Source organism: Tachypleus tridentatus, chromosome 13 (genome assembly GCF_004210375.1).
Source record: "Tachypleus tridentatus isolate NWPU-2018 chromosome 13, ASM421037v1, whole genome shotgun sequence".
Classification (NCBI taxonomy): Eukaryota; Metazoa; Arthropoda; class Merostomata; order Xiphosura; family Limulidae; genus Tachypleus; species Tachypleus tridentatus.
In genome coordinates, this window is record NC_134837.1 from 39428228 (window position 1) to 39453499 (window position 25272).

At 35.3% G+C, this 25272-nt stretch overlaps 1 protein-coding gene across 1 annotated transcript in view; it reads left to right on the top strand.

Moving 5' to 3' along the window:
• Positions 1-995: 995 nt before the first annotated feature.
• The window catches only part of LOC143238276 (hydroxysteroid dehydrogenase-like protein 2), a 31399-nt gene continuing 7122 nt past the window's right edge, over positions 996-25272 (top strand). The window contains exons 1-7 of the mRNA XM_076478364.1: positions 996-1135; positions 4151-4250; positions 5654-5780; positions 15090-15220; positions 16294-16419; positions 16566-16704; positions 22108-22241. Of these exons, the coding sequence (XP_076334479.1) occupies positions 4182-4250; positions 5654-5780; positions 15090-15220; positions 16294-16419; positions 16566-16704; positions 22108-22241 (726 nt within the window). The 5' untranslated portion in view covers positions 996-1135; positions 4151-4181. The remainder of the gene's footprint in view (positions 1136-4150; positions 4251-5653; positions 5781-15089; positions 15221-16293; positions 16420-16565; positions 16705-22107; positions 22242-25272) is intronic.

A 25272-nucleotide genomic window follows, 5' to 3' on the forward strand; every position in this document is an offset into this window, starting at 1 on the left:
TACATGATAGTTTCACTTTATGTGCAGTCATTTATGGTGTTATTCTGTTGATCTAAATTTATCAATAACAACTTGTTAATGATATAACTATCCGACAGAACGGTGTTTTTAAATTCTGTGTTATTGATTTTTTTGTTAATATTTCGCGCAAAGTTATACCATGTAATTTGGGACAATTTGAAACTGAATGACTGGATGGAAAACAACCAGTCAGTTGTACCAACTGACAATGTTTGGGGCTATTCATGTTTTGTGGAATTCGGCTGTCGCTCGTACTACAGCTCCAAAATATGGAGTGCATTTGTATGATAATGGTTGACAAACCAATAAAATCCTTGGATTCACAATTCCGGCACGCTGAGTACTGGACCGTGCCCTATCAATTTGTTAAAAAATCCCTATTGACATATTTTAAAAATACTTAGCTTCGTACACACTAATATTACCATGTCTGCCGACACAGCAGTCGTTTAGTCCTTAATGAAAATACTTGACCAAAACTTCCATTCGATCACTAAAATATTTAAAAATATGCTACACATTTGGATTGTTTATTATTTGTTGGTTATTCGCGGAGAGTTACTCAAAGCGGGAAGGAAGCTAATCAGCAGAATACACTGCCAACTCTTTGGCTACTCTTGTCTGACCGAACAGTGGGATTTGACTGTCACCCTTATAACATGCTCGAGGCACCAAAGTATGGAGTGCTTTTTTTTTTTTTTGCTGATAATGGGACATGAATGACGAATCCACAGAACACTAACTACTGAGCCACGTTCGGTCCAAAATTCTGGCTTACCTTTGATTTGGTGATTACATAAGAAGCGCCATCTTAAAATCATGCTAACTCACTGTCCTCATAACACATATATGAGGAAATAGGAAATTCGGTTTGTAAGTGATTAACGAAGGTAACTAAGCTTTCGAAGAACTGCGCTGTTGAAAAACAGGTATCTAGTGTTTATACATATATTTACCCTCAGGCTCCAAATACTAGTTTCGTTTATCGTTATTTTTCTTTTATTCCATAATGTTATAATAGGTTATTAAGCTTGTTTACCTTCAGAACTGCTATACAACTGCGCACCTACGAAGCTCGGAAAACAAGTATATACAGTTAACCCTAGTTAGTAAGGTAAGTGAAAATTTTGTGTAGGTTTCCTATATAAAGTCACGAACTAATTCTGAACCTGTAGGTTAGATGCTAGCATCTGTGATAAAACAAGAAAATATAACATAAGACGATGTTTAAAAGCACAAGTAGAGGCCAAGAGGTTATCACACGAGTTACTCTCGTCTCATTAAAAATACCTAAGGCTTGATACTGTCACACTAATTTTGCCGACGTATACTTGTTTGTTTGTTTTCATATTTCGCACAAAGCAACTCGAGGGCTATCTGTGCTAGCCTTTTGTAGTACTTTTGTACTACTCTTTTACCATGCCGGGCCTTTAAGATTTGTTCTCGTCACTTCGTTTTGTTTTGTTTTTCTCTCATAATAAGGGGCATTTCCTCTGTCCCGATGGATATTATAGAAATATGTAACATCGCGGTAAAAGGACGGGCACTCTAATAATCTTTGCTGGCCAGTTATGGCATTGCTAGATATAACAGCTGACTATGAACGAAGAGAGTCACGAAGTAGTGTTGTCGACTATACAAAGAAAGTGAATTTACCTTTGAATTCAGGCGCACTTTATTTGGCCTATTTCTATTAGGAGATCATCAAATAAAGACTTGCCTCAAAATCAACGTGTAGTGGAAAGTAGTGTTATTTCGTCCAAGTAGGCACGCACCAACTTCTGTATTAATAAGTTTTCTGTACAGTTTATTGTCTCTAAATGCAGACATTCACCTTCTTAGAGAGATTTTGTTGTGTTTTCCACTTATACCACTTTGCTTCGTGGACTGTACATGATTGTTAGGATAATTTTTTAATACATTACCAAATATTTTTTAACATTTCATGCATTACAAATTAGAAGGTTTAGTGTGTTCAGGAATATTGTTTTTTGTAGAACACATTCTTGTCACAAAACACTTATGTGATTTGTAAATACCCCCCGCTAGTACAGCGGTATGTCTACGGATTTACAACGCTAAAATAAGAGGTTTGATTCCCCTCGGTGGCCTTTGTGGCTTTGCTATACGAACAACACACACACTGATTTGTAAACATTTTGCTGATTTTTTCAAGTTTATCTATATTCTTTATTTTACATTTCATACTACAGATCACTCTCCTTATTTGTTAATCAAATCCCCTGTTAATTACGTGCTCGTAAAGACGACCATTTTACCTTAAAGTACGACAAACCATCTAATGAATGAAACAGAAGCTCATTACTTTAAAGGATTATAGCAGTTTGGTTTAAAATATTAACAGACTCTCATCTGAAAGAACAGAAAGTGAATAGATTTTTTCTTATGGGCATTCTAATTAATGTCTTGTTATTCATTTTAACAATGAGAACAGTGTTCTTTGAAGGTCCTTTGCAATCCATTAGGACTTGCAACATCTTACACACATTGGCCGAACTGGGTTTTAAACCTATGGTGAGAAGAGCATAGATAGCCTATCATGTAGCCTTTTGTTTAACAATAAACAGGTTCGTGTATACGTCGAGGGCCTGGCATGGCCTAGTGCGTTAAGGCGTGTGCTTCGTAATCTGAAGGTCGCGGGTTCGCGCCCGAGTCGCGCCAAATATGCTCGCCCTCCCAGCCGTGGGGGCGTTATAATGTGACGGTCAATCCCACTATTCGTTGGTAAAAGAGTAGCCCAAGAGTTGGCGGTGGGTGGTGATGACTAGCTGCCTTCCCTCTAGTCTTACACTGCTAAATTAAGGACGGCTAGCGCAGATAGCCCTCGAGTAGCTTTGTGCGAAAGTCAAAGACAAACAAACAAAGTATAAAGCTATATTATTTAAAATAAGGGTTACATATCAAACATATTGAAGCCTTATTTTATTTCTTGGGCAACTCTTTTACCAATGAATTGTGGGATTGACCGTAACATTATAACGCCCCTTACGGCTGAAAGGGCGAGCATGTTTGGTGCGACCGGGATTCGAACCCGAGACTTTCAGATTATGAGTCGAACGCCTTAACCCACCTGGCCATGCCGAGCCTGATATAGCTTTAATTAAGTTCGTACCTCAAACCTTACAATTCATATGAAGATAGGCCAGGAAATAAATCTTATAAATGTTACCGATCACCCTGTACTTTGTAACTTCTGCTTTTCAACAACGGTTGTTGTGAAACATACAAGCTACAAATTCACTGTGCACGTTCGTATTCCTTCAAGCGTGGCACGGTATGGCCAGGTCGGTTAAGGCGTTCGACTCGTAACCTGAGGGTCGCGGGTTCGAATCCCCGTCACACCAAACATGCTCGCCCTCCCAGCCGTGGGGGCATTATAATGTGACGGTCAATCCCACTATTCGTTGGTGAAAGAGTAGCCCAAGAGTTGGCGGTGGGTGGTGATGACTAGCTGTCTTCCCTCTAGTCTTACACTGCTAAATTAGGGACGGCTAGCCCAGATAGCACTCGTGTAGCTTTGAACGAAATTCAAAAACAAACAAACAAACAAACCATCCTCCAAGCGTTAAGCACTGGATAAATTTTAAAGTTGTGCAGCAAAATCGAACATATGTATTTTTATACAACACTTCATGACATTTCATTGAGTGAAAAATACCTAACTTAGTAAGTCCAATGGAACAGATAATTTGTTTGTTTTTTCAAGCACAAAGTTCAGCAAACGACCAGAGTTGTTCCTGTCGCAGGGATAGAACCTAGAAATTTAACTGTATAAGATCTCAAGCTTATTCTTGTGACGCGGAGAGAGCTTGAATTGTTAAAGACAATGAAAATGAAACTAAGAGAATGAAGGATGTGTAATTTCAGTTCTTTCAGTGTACTGCCAAAATATCGTGTTTTTTTTTTTTTTGCCGATGTATAGGCATACCTATCTTGCAAGATTTCGATTAACAACATTAAATCAATAAACTTCATCGACCTTGTGAAATTTATATTTAACTATATACGTCTCAGAGACATTTTAGTTATGGAAAATAAACTTTCAATCTCTTTTTATACAGAATGTTAAAAATATCAATGAGACTAAAGCCTTTTTTTTTTTTTGTAGTTTTAGCAAGCGTCTGAACAGTAAAGTAAATATGGCACGCACTGAGATCTCTAACCGTGCCGTTGAAGAAGATAGCAATGGAACAAACAAAAAAGTTAAGGTTAGTACCTTGTAAATACTTATGTTAAAGTATGCCTAACTTTCTTGGAAACCCAGTACAATAATTTAGCGATTATACTGTTTTCTTTTCTTGTTTGCAGAAATGTTCAAATTTATGATGTTTTGAAACTTATTTTTAACTGATTATATGTATTTTATTTTCTAAAAATGCTTCCTATTTGTTTCAACATTAGTAAACATATTGTGTATGAAACTCGTTAGTGTTTATTTTTTATGTATTATTGGTAACTAAGAAATGTGACCTAATTAACACTCCTACGAAAAGACGTTTCTAGTCCTGATTTCTCCAAGCCCGTTCCCCTGGCTGTGGTTTCGCTAGATAGTAGATAGGGACAGTGGGGATCTCGTTAATCCATTCATTAATGGATTTAAATGGCAATTTCATTTAAATACAAAATTATTAGCCTAATATTAATAACCTTTCAAGTTGCTCTAGGCCCCACTTTTCGTAGGAGTGTTAAAGACCAAATTTTTACATCGTGTAATGGTACCATCATCATTGTCGAAGGTTTTGAAAAAAAAAAAAAAGAAATTATTAAATCGCACCCATGGTGAATGTAAAACATAAATACAGACATTCAATTATTTCAAAGAACAGTCAAAAGATAACATTTTATTCAACATTTCCAAATATGGAAAAAAGGTCATTTTACTCAACAAGTACGTTTTAGAAAAAAAGTGCGTTGTGGAAACGAATTTGGTTTATTTCGTTTTGAAGAATTTTGGCCTCAAACATTGGTTAACTTAAGAACATTATTATATACTAGTTTAGTTAGCTTATTTCTTCATATTTATTTAAAGAGAAGCCTTAAACAGTTTTAAATAAATTTAATAAAAACGCTTTCACAAACCAGAACTAAAAAGTGTCTAAAATAACATTAGGATACACACCTTTCTTGTTCGCTGAGTTTAGTGATTAGGTATCTATGCTTGAGGTCCCATCGTCGGTAAGGCTTATAACATTTAAATAGGTGTTTATAGTCGAGGCGAGTACAGTACTGATAGCGCTATGCCTAACGACAGACAAAAGTTATGTTGTGGAGGTATCAGGTGCTCTTGATACTTGATAACTTTTATCCCTCTCACCTTCGTTTTAGTAAAGAATAAGACTGTCTCAAGCCTTAGAAATCTTTATAAGCACGTATAAAGTTTATACGTTTTTTATTCAGTTTATTCAGGATGCATTTTAATATCCAGCGTCGAAACATGATGCAGGGATCATTAAACAGAAAGAAATTTACGTTCTGTGATGCATTTTGAACCATCAAACGTGAACAAGTGGTTTGGAATAAATCATCATTTTAAAATGTGTCAAAATAAAAAGTAAGATTCATGATGTAAATAAAAATCCATTTTAATCGTGGTTTTGTTGTTATTTTTTAGCTGCAAAGTGACGCATTCTTTAGCGAACTGGCGAAACGAGTCAGCCTGAAACAAGCCCTACCATCTGCAGTAGGCGCTATTCTCCATTTCAACGTTCTCAAGAATAAGCAGGTGGCGGCTACTTGGAGTAAGCAAATTTCTGTGTAAAATAGGGTAAAGTGAGCAAGAAAATTTCGCAATAATAATAAATTTTGTTAAATATCCCAAATAGTTAGAAAATAGTAGTTTTTACTCAAGCCAAATTGGATTAATCGTAATAATGTATATAGGTGTTCTTCCGGACTCTATTACTAATGGATTAAAGACTAATAACTTAAATATTCAGTTATCTAAAATATAACACCATAAAACAGAAAATGTAGGTTAATGAATTTTCTAAGGTGGATTAAAATTTTCTTTGCTATTTTTTACATTTCTTGATGAAGTAACAGGTCGTGGGAAAAATTTAGAGAAAGGAGCAAAACACGTGGGAAAATAACGTAAATTGTTCTATTTAGCAAAAACATTGTGGTATAAAAATAAATCTGTGTGTGTTAAATAAGGTATTTTGCAATTTGTGGAATAAGAGTGTACAGTTACAAAGCATGATATACAAAGAGCAAAAGTAAATAAATGTATCGTATATAACCTACATAAAGGCAGCTATAAGGCCATGCAATATACAATAGATAAACGAGACATTTAAATACATTTATACGTGTCTATCTTAAAGGCATTAAAACTATATAAATGAAAGGTGATTAATATTTTGCGCTTTCGACCAAAGTTTTGGTTTGAATTTCGCGCAAAACTACTCGAGGGCTATCTGCGCTAGCCATCCCTAATTTACTAGTGTAACACAAGAGGAAAGGCAGCTAGTCATCACCACCCACCGCCAACTCTTGGGCTACTCTTTTACCAACGAATAGTTTACTTATGCACATCACCAAACATTCTCGCCCTTTCAGCCGTGGGGAGTTATAATGTGACACTAAATCCATTATTCGTTGGTAAAAGTGTAGTCCAAGAGTTGGAGGTTGGTGGTGATGACTAGCTGCCTTTCATTTAGTCTTACACTGCTAAATTAGGAACGGATAGCGCAGATAGCCCTTGTGTAGCTTTGCGCGAAATTCAAACCAAACCAAACTTATGTACGTGCAAATACTTAGCCACTCTTCTTAAAAAAGGCACTCCGAAATTATTTGAACATCTCACAGCAATTTTAAATCTATTATTATATTCTGGTTATATCCCGATTTTTTGGAAGCATGCAAATGTATTAATGTTCCATAAAGAAGGAAAGCCAGCCAATAACCCAAATAGCTACCGACCAATCAGCCTGACCAGCTGGGTAAGCAAAATTCTAGAGAAAATATTCAGTAACAGACTCTCCACACTCCTGGAGACAAAGTCAAAATTGCCAGAAGAACAAAATGGTTTCAGAAAATTCAGACAAACAACAGGCCACTTAGTCAGATAAACAGAAGCAATTGTAGATAGTTTTAATAAACGAGAATGCACTGTCGCTTGCTTTCTCGGTATTGAGAAGGCATTGGACACTGTATGGCATAACGGTCTCTGGTTTCGAATGCAAGAAATGGGACTACCTTGGAGAACTATTCGCTGGCTGTCAAACTTTCTGGAAAACAGATCATGTAGAATAAATGTTGAAGGGACCTTCTCTGAGAGTTTCACTCCAGAAGCTGGTGTCCCTCAAGGAGGAGTAGTTAGCCCTATCCTATTCATCATAGGAATAATAATAGTGAATAATATGTCTCTAAAAGATCCAAATACTGGATACTCATCACAGTTCGAAGACGGTATAACAATCTAGAAAAGTGCACCAACACCAGCAATAGCAGCCACAAACATACAATCACAATTACATAGAATAAGTGAATAAGTGCCAAAAATATAGAATAAAAATAAACACAACTAGTAGTATTCAGTAAGTTAACTAAACATAAAAGAGCACAACCACAGATCTATATGAATGGAGAACTACTCCAGACTGCTACATCAGCAAAATTCTTAGGACTTACGTTTGACTCAAAACTTATGTGGGTAAACCACATAAATAATATTAGAACAAAAATTTGGCGAAGAACAAACTATGCTAGAAGTCTAACTGGCAAAAACAGTGGAGCTACGGCAGACAACATAATTAAAATATATAAAACATACATTAGATCTCTTATTGATTATGCAGCCCCTGCATGGATAAATATAAGCAAAAAACTACTTCAAACAAAACTACAAACAATACAAATTACATTACTTACAACAGCTTATATAGTACCTAGAACAACATCATCTTAATTTATCCATAAATACGCACACATGGAAACAATAGCAGATAGACTTCTACATAGTACAATAAACTATTTTGACAAAAATTGGAGAAAAAATGAACTAGCAAACGAACTTGACAGGTATTGTTTACATGATGATGATAGACCTAAGCACCTTTCCCCAGTGAATATATATTTTCTAAATAAAAATAAATAAATAAAAATAATAATAAAAGGCCATTTATTAACTAGACTCCACATTAGTTTAGAGATTAATTACAAGAGATTGAAAGGGTTTTTCTGTGTAAACGTTTTGTAGTTAATATCTAACTGATGAAAGTGCAAATAATCAATGGTACTCTAAGAGAAATGTTTTATTTGCACCAAGTGTATGTGTAGATTGTACATGGACATTACCCTGAAAGGGGCCTGAGTTACTCTGGCCCTCGTGTACCATATATAAGTACACTTGACAGTTGTAGAACCAAAATTTGAAGGAAGGAGAAAGAGGTTAACGAAACCTGACCCTCCTGGGTAGATAAACATCAATACCCAAAGCCATTAACAAAGGATAATTGGTGAACATATTATTTTTATTGTACACAACGTTTCGGGCTGGGACGTCTTTCATCTGGTGATTTTAAACCACAATATGTCTGCTATAGTTGGCCCAGCATGACTAGATGGTTAGAACGCTACGAATCCCCGTCCTACCAAACATATTCGCTATTTCAGCCGTAGGAGCGATTTAATGAGACAGTGAATTTCATTATTCTTTGGTTAAATAGTAGCCCAAGAGTTGGCAATGAATGGCGATAACTAGCTGCCTACCCTCTAGTCTTACACTGCAAAATTAGAGACAGATAGCGCAGATAGCCATCATGTAGCTTCGCGCAAAATTCGAAACAAACCAAGCCAATTCCTCTTGTCTATCATTTGGAGATTCTGCGTTTGGCGAGAGACGAGTAGGTTGTACTTGTTCAGGATCATAAGCTTTACGTGTTCTACTAACTTTTACCGGTTTTTCGAGTGCCTATAAATTGCTACAGCTTTCCCTGGGCTACACACCAGCCGATAAGGAGAATAAGACCTCTTGGACAGCGGCACAGCTACAATACCAGTACTAAACGAGACAAGAAAATACGCGGGCTTACACGTTTCACTTCGCCGTAAAAGCTACGAGTCATACCGGCTGGAATGCCGGAGCAGTCAAATACCGTGACTAATGAAATGGGGTCGACTATAAAAGGGCCAAGTCCGTGCTCGACAGTAACAAAAAATAAGTCTAGTGTAGGTGGTCAAATTATTGATGATAATTTAAAATTAAAATTACTGTTACACATTGCAAAAGAAAAACTAAAAGTTAAAACCACCCCAATGAAAGATTCTAATGTTAGATCCAGTAAAAAAAGAAAATATAACTTCAACGGCTGTCAACAGTGCAGTAAAAGCTACGTCGATAGATAATGAAAATCCTGCTACTAGTAGTTTAAATACAAAAAAACCCACCCTGGATATTGAAACAAACACCAAATCAGAACGAGAAGAGCTAGTTCTGACGACGAAGGCTTCACACTAGTGAAAACTAGAAGTCCGAAGAAACAAGTGAAACAAACAACAGTAAATCCAGAAACACACACAAAAAACGCAATTAACTTACCTAAAAACGCCATTATTATACAAGGCATACCCGGAAATTTTAACCAGCCACAACTTGCAAAGGAAATATACAGGTGCAAACCCACGGATAGTATTACAAATATTAAGCTTTTGCCTTGCGGCGGGGTCCTGGTTCAAGGACAGGAACTTGCTGACTTAAATAGATTATTGAAGGAATGGCCTTCAGATGCTTTCAAAACAGGATACATAACAATACACTTGTCTGGAGCTAGATCAACACCAAAATCTTTCGTAATCCAGGGGTTGCATTACTCTATTGACATAGAATATATTAAGGATTAATTAAATGAACTAAACATAAAACACGTTTCTGTGGAACGAATAATTTCCAAAGGTTTGGACATGTAGCAGCAGCATGTCAAGCAACTGCGCATTGTGTAGGCTGTGGAGAAAATCATCACATTTCACAATGCACCAAACAAAACCCCAAACCAAAATGCTGCAATTGTGGGGAAAACATATGGCAAACTATAAAGAATGCGAAAAATATAAATCCATTAAGACACACTTATACGAAATAAAAAATCCAAACACGAACGAGCCACAAACAAACAAAATTCACGAACCATCAAAACTAACTACCACTCAAGCACCAGAAAACACAAACACAAACAAACTCGTATGCTGCAGTGGTTAAGAAATCTTCACACAGGCAGGGAAAACCATCACCAAGTAATGAAGATCCACCCAAACCAACTCAAGACACACATAAAACCACATCAACGAATATAGAAAACACATTAACAAATGCCATTACTTTCACCTTCTCTGAAATAATGGCAGAATATACAAATCCAAACAATGCAAACAGTATCACAGACATAATCATTAAAGTAATTTTGAAAAACATCCAAAAATACCTACCGCAAATTTTAACATATATCATGAACTCAGTCAACCATGGATAAATTCATACATACTACTACTAATATCCAGGGTGCTATTGCTTACAAGAAACATGAGATTGAAAATATAACGAACTCCATAAAACCAGACGTTTTTGTAATTAGTGAAACTGCCCTCTATAACTACCATAGATTCAAAATAAAAGAATACTCCATTATCAGACACGACAGGAAGGATAAAAGAGATCCCAATCGAGGAATTTTATTATTGTACAACTCTGAACTTGTAGTTCAGGAACTTAAACTACCTTCGTCTAAAGAATCAGTAATCGTAAACATAAGAACGCAAAATAATACTGACGTAACTGTGGCGGGCATTTATCACAGTAACGGAAGTAGAAACTGCTATCAAAAACATAAAAAACAAAGCTCCTGGAGAAGATGGTATCCAAGCTATCCTTCTAAAACACGGCACTCAGAGATTATATGAACACCTAACAGCCTAATTTAACCTATCATTATTAGCTGGATATATCCCCGTTTCTTGGAAGGAAGCAATAATATTAATGTTCCAGAAAGAAGGAAAGCCAGTGAACAACTACCGCCCAATTAGCCTAACCAGTTGTATCGTTTTTTTTAAAAAAGAATAATAATTAGTAATCGTCTATCCATATACTTAGAAGTAAACTCAAAATTACCCATGGTCAAGCGTGTTAAGGCGTGCGAATCGTAATCTGAGGGTGGCGGGTTCGCATCCCCGTCGCGCCAAACATGCTCGCCCTTTCAGCCGTGGGGGCGGTCAATCCCACTATTCGTTGGTAAAAGAGTAGCCCAAGAGTTGGCGGTGGGTGGTGATGACTAGCTGCCTTCCCTCTAGTCTTACACTGCTGAATTAGGGACGGCTAACACAGATAGCCCTCGGGTAGCTTTGTGCAAAATTCAAAAACAAACAAACAAAATTACCCGAAATTCAAAACGGATTTAGAAAATACAGACAAACTACAGACCACCCAATTAGACTAATAGAATCAATTACATACAGCTTCAATAAAAATGAATGCACTGTAGCTTGCTTTCTCGACATTGAGAAAGCATTTGACACAGTGTGGCATAACGGATTATATCACAGATTACCTGAAATGGCTTTGCTCCAGGGAATTATTCTCTGGCTATCCAACTTCATGGAAAACAGAATGTTCAAAGTAGATGTGAATGGAGCCCACTCAGGGTCCTTTTCACCCGAGGAAGGAGTCCCGCAGGGAGGGGTAGTTAGCCCTATCTTATTTATCATGTATGTGAGTAATATGCCAATGGGCTTCAAGTGTGAAAACAAGTTCATGACAAAGTTACTACCTGATCTTCAAGACCGCAGCTAGCAGTTTCCATGTATACCACCGTCACAGTCCATCAGCTTTTCTTTTGCTTTTGTTTTTCTTTTTATTCCTGTGTTTCTTCCCAGCTACTTCCGGGCACGGTCTGGGTAGATTTTTCGGCGCTCAGGCCGTGAAAGTGGTTTTCTCGGTGTACTCCCGTTTCCCCTCACAGCAAAATCTCTGGCATTGGATCTTTAGGTCCCAGCCACATTCTTGATCCTGAAAAGAGTCGTTAATTCTTTTATTCCGTTATAGTTTATCAAGTCATAGTTAATTTTAAATTAACTCGCCAACCGCCATTGTACTACGTCCTAGGTCTGGCTCACTTCACTTATGCCGCCCTCGTCCAGTTCTCCCGTCTTTCTTATCACACTCATTTATCCCACTCCGCCCTAAAAATGTCAAAATTAAAATGAAGGAAAAACCCATGGAAATTTTAACACTTTCTCACGTGAGGGGACGAAGAGGAACCACAACGTTCCTGAACACCCCAGTTGGAGAGAGAATTCTTCAAGTTTCTCTCTCTCTAAACTAAACCCCTGCCACGTTAGTTTGCGTTTTGGTTTGTTGTTTTTTGCCACTGTCGGACCTAAACTTAGGTTTTGCATCGCAATTTGCTGACGATGTAGCAGTCTGGAAAAGTATCCCCACTTCTTCAATAGCAGCAACAAACCTCCAACCAGTCCTAAATAATATAGAAGAATACTGCCATAAATATAGAATAAAAATAAATATTTCGAAAACCCAAGTAATATTATTCAGCAGACTAAATAAACTGAAAAAAGATCCACCCAAGCTGTACATGAATGGATCACTTTTACTGACTGCTACTTCTAAATTTTTCGGTTTAACTTATGATACAAAATTAACGTGGTTATAGCATACAAAAAATATCCTGATACGAATCTGGAAAAGAACAAATTATGCAAGAAGTCTTTCAGGTAAAAACCAAGGAACATCACCAGACAACATAATTAAAATCTACAAAACATACATCAGACCCATAATAGAATACGCATCTCCTGCCTGGATAAACATAGCACCCAAACAATTACAGAAACTGCAATGAATACAAAATTCAGTTTTAACTTCGGCCTATAAAGTACCACGTATTACTTCATCCACATTCATGTACAAGTATACAAACATCGAAACAATATCTGTAAGACTCTTGCAAAATTATCTAAAGTATTGTAATAAGAACTGGCATAAAAATAACTTAATGTGTGATCTCGACAGATACTACGTACATGATAAAAGTAGTCCTAAATACCTCTCACCTTTTAACATATATTTAAGAAATATCAAACACGCTGGCCACCATGCACTAGACACTTAAACCTAGTTTTATATTATTTACCCTATTTTTCTTATTTTTTATTTTTTTATTATTACTACTACTAGTAGTAGTATTTTATCCAGGGAAGAAAGAAAGAAAGAGAGAAAAAAATATATATAAAAAGAGAAAAAAATTATTTTGAGACTATGCATGGACATTACCCTGAAACAGGCCTGAGTACAGTGCCATACTCTGGCCCAATGTTATACTAATTAACCAACCTTAACGATAGACGCCATCAACGTTCGGGATGGAGGAAGAGGTCTAGTGCACCTGACCCTCCTGGGTATTTAACATCACTACCCAAATACCAATACAGAGGAAACGAAGCGAAGTCTATCATTTCAAAATTAGGGACGAATACCTTGAGTGGTTTTGTCAGAAAGTGAATAAAAAAATAATGGTACTAGTAGTGGAATGTAGTTCTGTAACTACATAAAGTTGTAAAAGTTCCGTATTATTTACTAATAAAATAACTTCAGAGTATGCTGAATATACAAAGTGTTTGGCTATTGAAATATAGACTGAAGGAGTCATAAGTTTAACATGATGCAAGAAAAAAATGTTAAAAATTGAAAGTGTAAAGGATAATGAAAATGCTAATAAAACATAACAAATAATGACCAAGTGAAGATCTAACGTCTTTAGCTAACAAGACTTACAACATGTTTGTTCAACACGGGTTAAAACCAATACAAAATATATATTAAAAATATCAAATAATATAAAACCCAGTTATTCATGCCGCTACAAAATCGTTCCTTTGTAGCCAGTAGCGAAATATTTGAGGTTTAACTATTTGTATGCCCCCTCCCAGTGGTAGAGTGGCATGTCTACATACTTACAAAGCTAGATTCCAGGTCTCCATACCCATGGTGGGTAGAGTACAGATAGTCCATTGTATCGATTTGTGCTTAACTTTAAACAAACAAATTATTTATTCACGTAATGGACGTATAAGGCCTTTATTTATAAAATGACAAGGAAAACAAATGGATTTATCTGGTTGTTTCTAGTTGAGAATATTACATCTGAGGCAACTGCCATTTGCATTTAGTGATAAAAAGAAAGAAAGCAAAGTTTGCCATGAAATCTAAAATGTACAGGGTAGGTTAATTGGAATGAAAAGATCTAAGAAACTACAGCACATGCCCACCACTTTTTATGATAATATGTAACTAAAATCATGAAAAGTTTATGTATATACGAAAACCAGTGTTAAAGTTAGGATTTGAGATCATATTTGAACAGAATTTGAATTTTAAAAACATATAGTTTTACATATTTTTCTGTTATCTAATAAAATATATAAAACTTAACATAATTTTCAAGAGGGGGGCTTATTTTCGTCCATCCCTGTGTATAATTAAGTTTTGCGTTGTTTGTTTGTCTCTATTTTTGAACAGATAAACTAAAGGGAAAGCAACCAGCCAAGAACGTCCATTTCCAACTCTTGGGATATTATAATCGAATTTGACTGTCGCTCTTCTAACACATCCACGGAGTTAAAGCGTAGAGCAACAGAGAGCTGACAATGGATCCTCAGATTCACGCTCCGGCTAGCAAACCACGAAGCCGGTCCTGCCCTCTTCTAACTAAATAATTATTTCCGTAATGTATAGCCATAGTATGATACCAGGGAATTTTAAACGAAAGATATTCATTAACGTTTTTAACACCCATGTAGCTTCCTAGTGGGTTAACTGTAGAGTTGAAATGTGATGTTAAAAACAGGTTTTTGATAACCCGTGGTGGGTGCAGTACAGATAACCTTTGACGTGGCTTTGTGCTTAAAAGCAAACAAATAAACGAATACATCTTGTATTAATTGTGATTTGATGTAATCTTTTTGTTGTCCTTATAACTTCAGAAGCTTTATCATCGAGTTTTTTGTGTTTTTTTTCAGTCATCTATTCTTTAATTTTGTAGCTTTAGATCTGAAGAATGGAACGGGAAGCGTGTATAAAGGGCCACCTATAGATGTTGTAGCTGATTATACAGTAACCATAGAGGATGATGAGCTAGTTAGAATCATAACAGAAAAAACTGATGGAAAAAAGGTTGGTTTCATTTGTAATTATTGTTGAAAACATAAACTAAAGTACTCAGGAAAAGAGAAAAAAATATTTTTATTATTTTACAAACATCATTATGGTTTCAGGGAATAATTATTTATTAAAGGTGAGTTTAAAAATGAAAATCATTAGCCTTTCAAACTGTTAGTGATAACGTAGGTCTGTGGTGTACAAGTACTCAAGTATCTATGAGAATGTTACGAGTTTCCACAGAGGTTTGGGACCATTAGGTGAATAATAAATGGAATATGAACAGAAGGAGAAAATAACTAAACATAAGTGAAATTCGAAGCATAAAATTCATTATTTACATCACAGTGTTTATGGCAGAATTTGTATTCTGTGTGACCATTGTTTGACTGTTAAGGGTAAAAACAGGAACTGAAGAAGCCCAGAAACGTGAGAGCTAAACAAGAGATTGTGGAAATACCTCTTTTTTATATTGAGTCCAAAGTTTTAGTGCAGTGTTCCATGATATATATCAGGTACTTTATCTATAGCTTGAATACAATTCTAAACCATCCAACCCAATATTTATAGCTTTATGAATCACATCTTTGAATAGAATATCTTTTAAAAAACATGTACAAGGCAGCTCGAAACTTAAGTGGTTGTGCGTAACCTTAACCTGTTGAAAAGGATTAGTATATTTTTATGACCTTTCAATATCCGATAAAGAAGTACGGAATTAATTAATTACACTCAGTAACTGCATGGAGCTATAGAACATTTGTTTGAATATACCTGACTAAAGATATATCCTGTTATAAATATATACGGGCATAACTAATAGCTATTTCAGCTACGACAGAACCAAGTTAATAAAAATGTATTAAATCGTGTAATATATTGAAGAAAATACGTTATTATAGAGAAGTTATTTTACTAAGATCGAATATATTTAAAATTATAGAGATGATTAGAACTGCGTACGGAAACACCAGTATTTTATACAAAAAAGGCGCAATAATAAATTATAACCATTTTGGATCCTGTTTCATTAAAGTTGGCTATAAAATAACATTCATGGAAAATCACTTGCATTTTTTTACTTTTAGGCCTTCACACCTGGACAACGTAAAATTTTCAGCGACGTGCAAGCTATACAAATTCTCCGGGAATTATGGGAAAATGAAATACCCGAAACAAAACGCTCAAATGACAACACATCATATTCCGGCAAGGTATAGTAGACAAACATCAAATATTACACAAACTAAATATGAAAGCTGATAAACTATATTAAAGTTATGCTGTTTTAAAATGCAAACTTCAAATATTTCGTCATCGTGAGATGGCTAATTAGTAATTTTTTTTCTTTTCTTTCTAGCCTTTACTTGGCCTGAAAACTGAGCTGATTGTCAATGCGTTTAATATAGTTCTACAAAGAGAACACGATCTTTGTGATAAAATGAAAGAAATATTTTATTTGAAGATTACTAAGAAAGGAAAGATTGCTAAAGAATGGAGTAAGTGGAAAATAAATAACTTATATTCCAGGATAGATTCCTTTCGACACCTAAGATTTTGCTTTAAAAACACAACAAAAACAAGGCGAGACTGATTGCTAGACAATTTCTATTCATATTTTGAACATCAGACAAAGATCTGATAGAATATTGAATATTTTGTTGTGACTGTTGGTTTGACTGAACTCAAGATTCACAGTTGAGAAAACAACTTCAACGGTTAGTTTTCATTGTAATGCTTCTTTAAGTTTTGTTACCCACAGTACAATTACAAAATGTACAGTGAAATTTCAGTTAACGGTTGATGATTGATGTATCTTAAGATAAATACACAGTATTCAAAGGCAGTCGTTAAAGCATAGTAAAGAAGATACTTTATTACAATTGCAAAATATCATATTGCCCACATTTATCCAGAAAATATTTCACGAACAAGGCTGTGCAAAGAAATTATACTAATAACTGCGAACTGGACTTAGAGAACGTTATTTTATGATGCGGAGTTTCTAAGATTACACAAACTATACTTGGACAGCACACCATGCAACACGTGGGCCAAATGTTCAGGTCAGAGTGCTAAAAGAGTTCAGGTAAGCTGTTCCTAATCTTTAACTACTGATCAAACGTAAGGTATTTGACTGTCACTTTTACAACTCTTCTTAGCTGAGGGTGCCCGTTCAATTGCATCACAGATGAAATAAAAAACTTTGAAATTCACAGCCCGGCTTCAATGAAATATATTCGAACATTGTATTTGTTTATCGTAAATAAATGAATGAAATAAATGAATAGTTTATTGAGCTTCAAATATAAAATATCTCAACATGAAAGTAAGTACTTTTTTAAAATTTCGCTTAAAGCTACACGAGGGCTAACTCGCTAGTCGTTCCAAATTTAGCAGTGTGAAACTAAAAAGAAGACAGCTAGTCTTCGCCACTCATCGCTAACTCTTGAGGTACTCTTTTACCAACGAATGGTAGGATTGACTGTCATATTATAACGCTCTCACTGCTGAAAGGGCGAGCAAGTTTGGTGTAATGGGGATTCAAACTCAATACCCTCAGATTACGAGTCGAGTGCCCTAACCACCAGGCCATGCTGGGCCTAATAGGTAATGTAAACGAGGACCATAAGACTTTTATTGTGTATACTCTTGTTAGTGTGTTTGTGTTTTCTTATAGCAAAGCCACATCAGGCTATCTGCTGTGTCCACAGATGGGAAACGAACTCCTGATTTTAGCGTTGTAAATCCGTAGACTTGCCGCTATACCAGCGAGAAACATCTTGCTAGTAATCCATGTTAACAGTTCTACTAACTAGCGAAACAAATTTGGTCGTTTCCAATATACACGTTATTGTCACCTGTTGCATCTTTTATACAATCCTTTTCTCAATTGATATAAATATTTGATACAATTTATCTTAAATAATTGATTTATTGATAGTTCTATGTTCATAACTTTATTCTGTCTGAATAAAAAGAAACCATATTCCAGTACCGTTTTGTTTTTTAAAGGATAACACTGGCTACTTTAGAATCAATAAACTGATATATTGATAGTTATGCAAGTGAAAAGCTTTAAGTGTTCAGTTTACATGACATGCATTAACTAATTTTCCGAGTTAATTAAAATACAGTTTAAATATTTGTGTTTTATTCTTTTAGTTGATTTCAGTTTCTTTATATGCAAATTTCTTCAATGATAACGCATTTCATTCCACAAGATAAAGTATTTTGTATACAGTTACAGATTTATGGGACATAAACAGGACACAATAGTTTTTGTTTTCCTGTACAGACTTGATATTTATTCCTTCAATATTATTATGCTAAAGAAAACTTTTTGTGCGTGAGCTCTCTGAAAATCTGCAGATCGTGGGATTGAAACTTGTTACCGAACGTGCTTATGGTCGTGTGGGCCTATAATGTGATATTCATTTCCATCATTCGTTGGTAAAGAATAGCCTAAGAACTGGTAATGGGTGCTATGGGCCAGTTACCTTCCATCTGCTGCTTCACTTCGGAATTAGTATCGGCTAATTCAACAAAACCAATACCAGATTTCTGTGGGTATTCAAGGTTCCATTATTAGTGGTAAATAAACATGTCTTTAAAACTGTTTATATCTTTGTGAAAATGTCTTTGTTCTAGTAAGAGTATGCCAACATTATGCCTACAAACTTGCCTTACTTTTCTGTTAAATCTTTGGGTTTTTTTTCAGTTTAAAAATAAAAGTATTATTAAAAGACAAACGTTGTGTTAACGTGTAGTGACTAGGTCACTTTTATGGCGACATCGTCTCTTCTTGGACATATTCCTTGCGCTCGTATTTGATGTCTTTAGTAGTGATTTCTGAACATTTTGTCTGACAGTGATATGTAAATTTCTTTAGTGAAGTTGTTGATTTCTAGATCTTCTGTTAACACGCCCTAATCTCATTCTTTATATTTGCTTCTTTTGTGGTAGTAGTCTATTCCAAACTTTCACTTGTACCTTCTGAATCTCTTCTATTGTTTTCAGAGTTTGAGCAAGTTATGAGCTTCTCATTTTTGCCATCCTATTGTTGCTGCTAACTTCTTTCTCTTTCATGAATGATTTTCCATTGCGTTTGGACTCATCTTATTTGTATGCAAGAAAACTAGTTTCAGTGACCGAGACAAAGGTTTTTCACTTGACGAGAACAGAAGGCGTGAACTAGTGGCCTTTTACCACTAGTTTTACATGAGATAGACTTGTGTACAGTTTTTCTCAATGTTTGGATATTGGTACTTTGTACTTAGCCGATACCTCTGCAAAGAGTGTTTAACTTAACCACACCTGAACAAAGCATTACCATAAAACTACAAACCCCTATAAAGTGGGGAGCGGACTCTGTCATGTCGATTTTGTCTCGACGATTACCCGTTTTAGCCTCGGAAAACTATTTGCAGTATTCCTAATTAAAGCCAAGTTTTTGAAAACTTATTTAGGCCTTCATTTATGTTGCTAGAAATCTTATGATGAAAACCTCTTAAATGCATCTATCTGAGATGGGAATTTGTTGAGGTGGTAAAATTTGATAAACTCGAGTCCAATGGCTTACGGCATGATAGCACAACATATTTTGTATCTAATCCTTATATATATGTTACACACATATCTTCTACTTGTTCATTTAATGATTTAAAGACATTTTGGAGGACTGGCTAGTGTTTTTTAATAATCTCTGAAGCTATAGTCGCCATCCCGTAGCTAGGCCATCCTGTTTTAAAGAACTTTAACTGTCTAGCTCTTGTAAGTCCGCAGATATACTGTTGTGCCACTGGAGGCATGGTCAAGAGCCGAGATAAGCTTTTAGCTTTCTTTATTTGGTTATCTGAGATACATAACTAAATTCAATATAATATACACTTCATATTTGGTAATTTGATTCTGTTCTGGATAAAGCTTGTCAGACCACGGATATTATTCAATTAAAACTCTCTCTCTTTCTCTACATATTTATTCAGCATTAAATTATTCAAATGTCGAAATGTTTAACTGTTTGTTTTCTCCTGTTATAAAACTGGCAGGTTAAGTGTTTCGTTTCGTAGATGGAAACTACGCCAAATAGCGAATATTTTTTCCAATTTTATGAGCTAGTGCAAACAACCTTCGTATCGCCTTTATCAAAATTCCTCAAAACAAATTAGCATACTACTTTATGAATGGTGGATAATGACGTACATGCAAACAGAAGTACTTTGTTGGTGGTTATTTGGTGACTTCAACTGTCAAGTATATTAGGATCTATTCATATCCGCATTGAATGAAAAAAAAAACAATTTTTACTCTGGGATGAACTTCATTCAGTTGGTACTGAATAATGAATTGAAAACGAACATCTGTTGTAGTTGTTACACTCGTGTGGACATTGTTAGTCATTGTCCAATTTCATCATAGTTTGAAGAGCAATAAGTCACTTCAATAACGTGAGATAAAAATGGTTGAATAGCTTTTAATTTAAATCAATTTATATTTCTTTTCATTGTAGGTTTAAACCTAGGTGGATTTTACAATTAAACATCACGTTTCTATGGGAATGCGTTTAAACATAAATTCAAGCTTACCAAAATATTTTGTTAATTTAATAGGAGTGTTTTTGGAGACCGTTCTGTAGATAAAGAATCCAAGGTTCAAGCATAGATACACCACTGAATACGCTCCTACATGTATGTACAGCGTTGTGGGTGTTGTAATTAATTTTGTTATTTGGTTAAAAGCAAACTGTATAGGTCAAAAGTGCTGCTGACCATTTGCCTTTTTTCTCTGTTCAGGAGTCTTAAGTTAAGGATGTATTACAAGCACTCTAGAGGAATCTATGACTTGGGCATTTAGTCAATAGGCGTGGCATAAGGCGTTGTTCAGGTTTAAAATACCAAACACGACTGTTTAGGAATCATTAAAACGTATATCAAACTTTGGTATTTATTTCACTTTTTTATGCTTTATTAAGTTAAATGGGACTTGAAATGGCCTGGTAGTCAGGCTGCTTAACTCGCATATCTGGTACTATACTTGCTCACCCTTTCAGCCTTGGTGACGTTATAATGTGACAGTCACCCTCACTATTCATTGGTAAAGAATATTTAAATGGTTGCCAATGTTTATTGAAAACTGGTTACCTTTCCTCTGGTTTATGAAGGATTTTATAGCTTTTGACGTGAAACTTCTCCTTTTGTTACCAGACTGACAACTGACAATTTTTTAAGGGTAAAATTCAGTGACAGTTGCACACAAGGATCTGGTTCCATATTTATCTGATTTTTATACTTCCATTTTATACGTGTCAATCCCAGTGTAAATTTATTTTTTTGGGGGGTTGGGCATGTAACGGTGCCAGGCGCACGACGAATTGAAATAATTCTGTTTATTTATATGCAAAAACGGCTCGTTTGGGTTGAGAAAATATTTTACATAGAAGAGCGAACAACGTTTCGACCTTCTTCGGTCATCGTCAGGTTCACAAAGGTGTTTATATATATATATATTACTATATTATTTTTATAATGTTTTTGCATTTTATTTTATTTCTTGCTCTTTCAGTAAATGGTAATTACAGAGGGCCATAGACCACAGTTTGTGAAACTCTGCTCTTAGATTTTAATTTACTTTCTGATGACATCAAGTAGGATTACTCCAGTGTTGATTTTCTTTTCTTTACCGTCTACGTGAAGAAACCAGTTAAATTATTTCAGTCCAATTTTTAGCCATTGTAATTTAAATAACTATATTTAAAAATATTTATAAATTAATAAAAGTATTGAAAAAATTTATGTCAGTTATGATTGCTAACCAAATTTAATGTAAACGATTTTTTTTTAAAATTATTTACTAAGAGCAGTTTCTGTTGATAAATTTCAATATTAATTTCTGATGCGTAGCACTGGATCTGAGAAGTGGGCCACTTGGACAATTTTACGAAGGACCGCCCAAAAATGGACAGTATGGTTGTCAGCTTATGATTGATGATAACGACGTCATTTTGCTGATATTGGGAAAACTCAACGCACAAAGGGTAAACACAAACCGAAGGGTTCGACACTGTCGATAAATCCCATTTCTGGCGATGTTTGAGATAGTTTCATATAATAATAATTATTGCTCTGGTGTGACATCTAAAACCCTATGTAATGTTTGTAGCAGACACATAATTTGAAATAGTATATATTTTCATTGCTCTAAAAACTGTATTTTCAAGAATCTAGACTATTTAAGCAATGGTTCCCAACCTTTTTTATGCCCCCGCACCCCTAAAACAGTAATTATTGATTTAAGAATAAAGGTGAAGGTGGCCAAAACAAATTTTTATAATTAGTTTTTTATGATATGTAAACAAAAACCAAACATTTGGAAAAGAAAAAATATTACAACAAACTAAAAGTTGCATAAACCCTACATGGCCTACAAAAAAATAAATTTTCATCCATGCATGAAATGAAATTTCTTTGAATTTGAAATGTTCAAATGTTCATAAGCCAATTTAAATTTAATGACTCTTTTGTTCCTGTTTATTTCTTACGAGTTTTTCAAAGCGTGGCACTTTGTTGCTGATAGCAATCCGCAAGTCTGCCTGTGCACCCAAGTGTTTACGTTTCGTGTGTTGTTTGTTTACAGTTGAACATTAAGATTTCGGTCTGCGCCGGTGACGGTAGAAACGATAGTTTATCGTAACAAGGTAAAAAGCTACGTCTGTAACAAGAAAAATATGAAATAAAAATCGAACAAAATTTTTGAACATATAGGACAGTACTCTTAATGTAAACAAAAAAAAAACAACTGAAATGTTATCTCGCACCCCTGGAACGCTGTCTCGCACCCACAAGGGGTGCGAGCACCCCTGGTTGGGAATCACTGATCTAGATGAAACAGAATAAATCTAAGATGCAGTTTCGTGAATTGAACGTTAAATACAATCCATGAGTAAAGAAATGTAGCAGTTTGTATTGCGCTATATCATTATCATGAGTGGTTTTAAATAGCTTTAAGAAATGTAGCGGTTAGTATTGTATCACACTGAGAATCTGAAATGGTTTTAAGAAATGTAACAGTTAGTGTTATATCATGATGAGTGATCTGAAATGATTTTAAGAAATGTAACAGTGTTATATCATGATGAGTGATCTGAAATGGTTTTAAGAAATGTAATAATGTTGTATCATGATGAGTGATCAGAAATTTTTTTAAAGAAATATAGCACTTAGTGTTGTATCGTGATGAGTGACTCGAAATACTTCAACATTCCAGATCTCTAGGTGTTTGTTTGTCATTCATATTTAGTCGAAAATCATAACACATTGTTATAGTAAAATTGATTAAATTTTTTGTGGTGTAAAATTAGTATCAGAATTTTGTAACCATTGTCATAAATTTCCATTATAGAAACTTATAATTCCTTCTAAAATTTTGTCTAGAACAGGGGTTACCAAACTTTTTTCACAGGGGGGACAGATTACTTGGGGAATGAGAAGCGTGGGCCGCATGATCATTATGTTCAATACTCATAAACTAGAACGAAAGCTTTCTGTAAAAGATTTAACACTACGTTTAGGATGACACATTAGCCATGTGGGAGTAGCATGCAATACACACATATAATAAAAAACAAACAGAAATACAACCAACATTTTTATTTACCAAAAGGTTATCAAAGAAGGTGACATTAGCAAAAACAATTGTCACATCACACATAGTGAGCACATTTCTGGATTTCACTAAGCCCCCAAAAAGTTAGTGAGATTTATGAAATTGGCGTTTGGCTTTCAAAATATTTTCAATGTTCAGTTTTGAATTGCTGCATCCAATTATTAGAATTGCTTTCAAATGTTCTTCGGTCAACCTTGATCGATGTACCGACTTCACATACTTCATATTTGAAAATGCTTGTTCACAGACATAAGTTGTTCCGAACACTGATGCCATACCAGATGCGAAGTGCTTCAGCTTTGGAAAATCATCTTCAGGTGTGCAGCTGTAAAATTCAGTAAGTTGCTCCTCTCTGTGTTTTTTCTTTCAACAAGTCATTTCCTTGCAAATCGATTACCTCCAGCTGAAGTTCCACTGGCACGTCATCAATGACACAATCAAAAGGATTCTGAAAAAGAAGAATGCCACTTTAGATTCTGTTGAGATCTGAAAATCTATTTAAAAATGCTTATTTAAATCACCAATAGCCTTTTTTCTGAAACTCTAGGTTGACATCTTCTGTGGTTCCAGCATGAAACTCATTGAAATACTGAAAATTAGAGAGGTTTCCTTCCAAATGTGCTTCAAACAATGACAGCTTTCTCCGAAATCCTTTAATGATTCTATAGAGATCACAAACAAGGTTATTCTTCCCCTGAAGTTTCAAGTTCAATTCATTCATTTTTGGATGTGACGTCAACCAAAAATGACAACTTTGACAGCCAGGTTGAACCCGACAGAAGTGGATCGGCTCTACATTTCTCGATAAGAAATATATCTATTTCTCTTCTCAGCTTATAAAAACGAGACAAGACTTTACCGCAGGTGAGCCACCTCACCGCCGTATGATAAGGCAAGTCACAGAAATCCGAATAAATTTCTTCAAGAAACGCCTTGAACTGGTGATGATTAAGTGCATGATCCCGAATGAAGTTCACTGCAGAAATGGCTGGTTTCAGTACACAAGAAATATCTAAGCCTTTTTCACAGAGTGCTTGCTGATGTATGATGCAGTGTATGAACAGAGCGCTTGGGAGTTGAAGATCTTCCAACTGTTTCCTGATCAGCCCCACGAGACCCTTCTTTACTCCAGCCATGTTTTTTCCTCCATCAACTGTTACACCTCTAAGCTGATTCCACTGAAGGTTATAGTCTTGCAAAGTTTCATGCACTTCCATGAAAATGTCGTCTCCAGTTTTTCTTCCGTGCATGCTGCAAACTGATGCCAACTCTTGCGTGATCTGAAAGTCCAAATTAACTCCACAAATGAACACGAGAAGTTGTGACGTACTTGACTATTTTTTTGACGTATCTGTAATGCGATGTTTTCTACAAGTTCTTCTGCTCTCTGTACAACTGAAGTT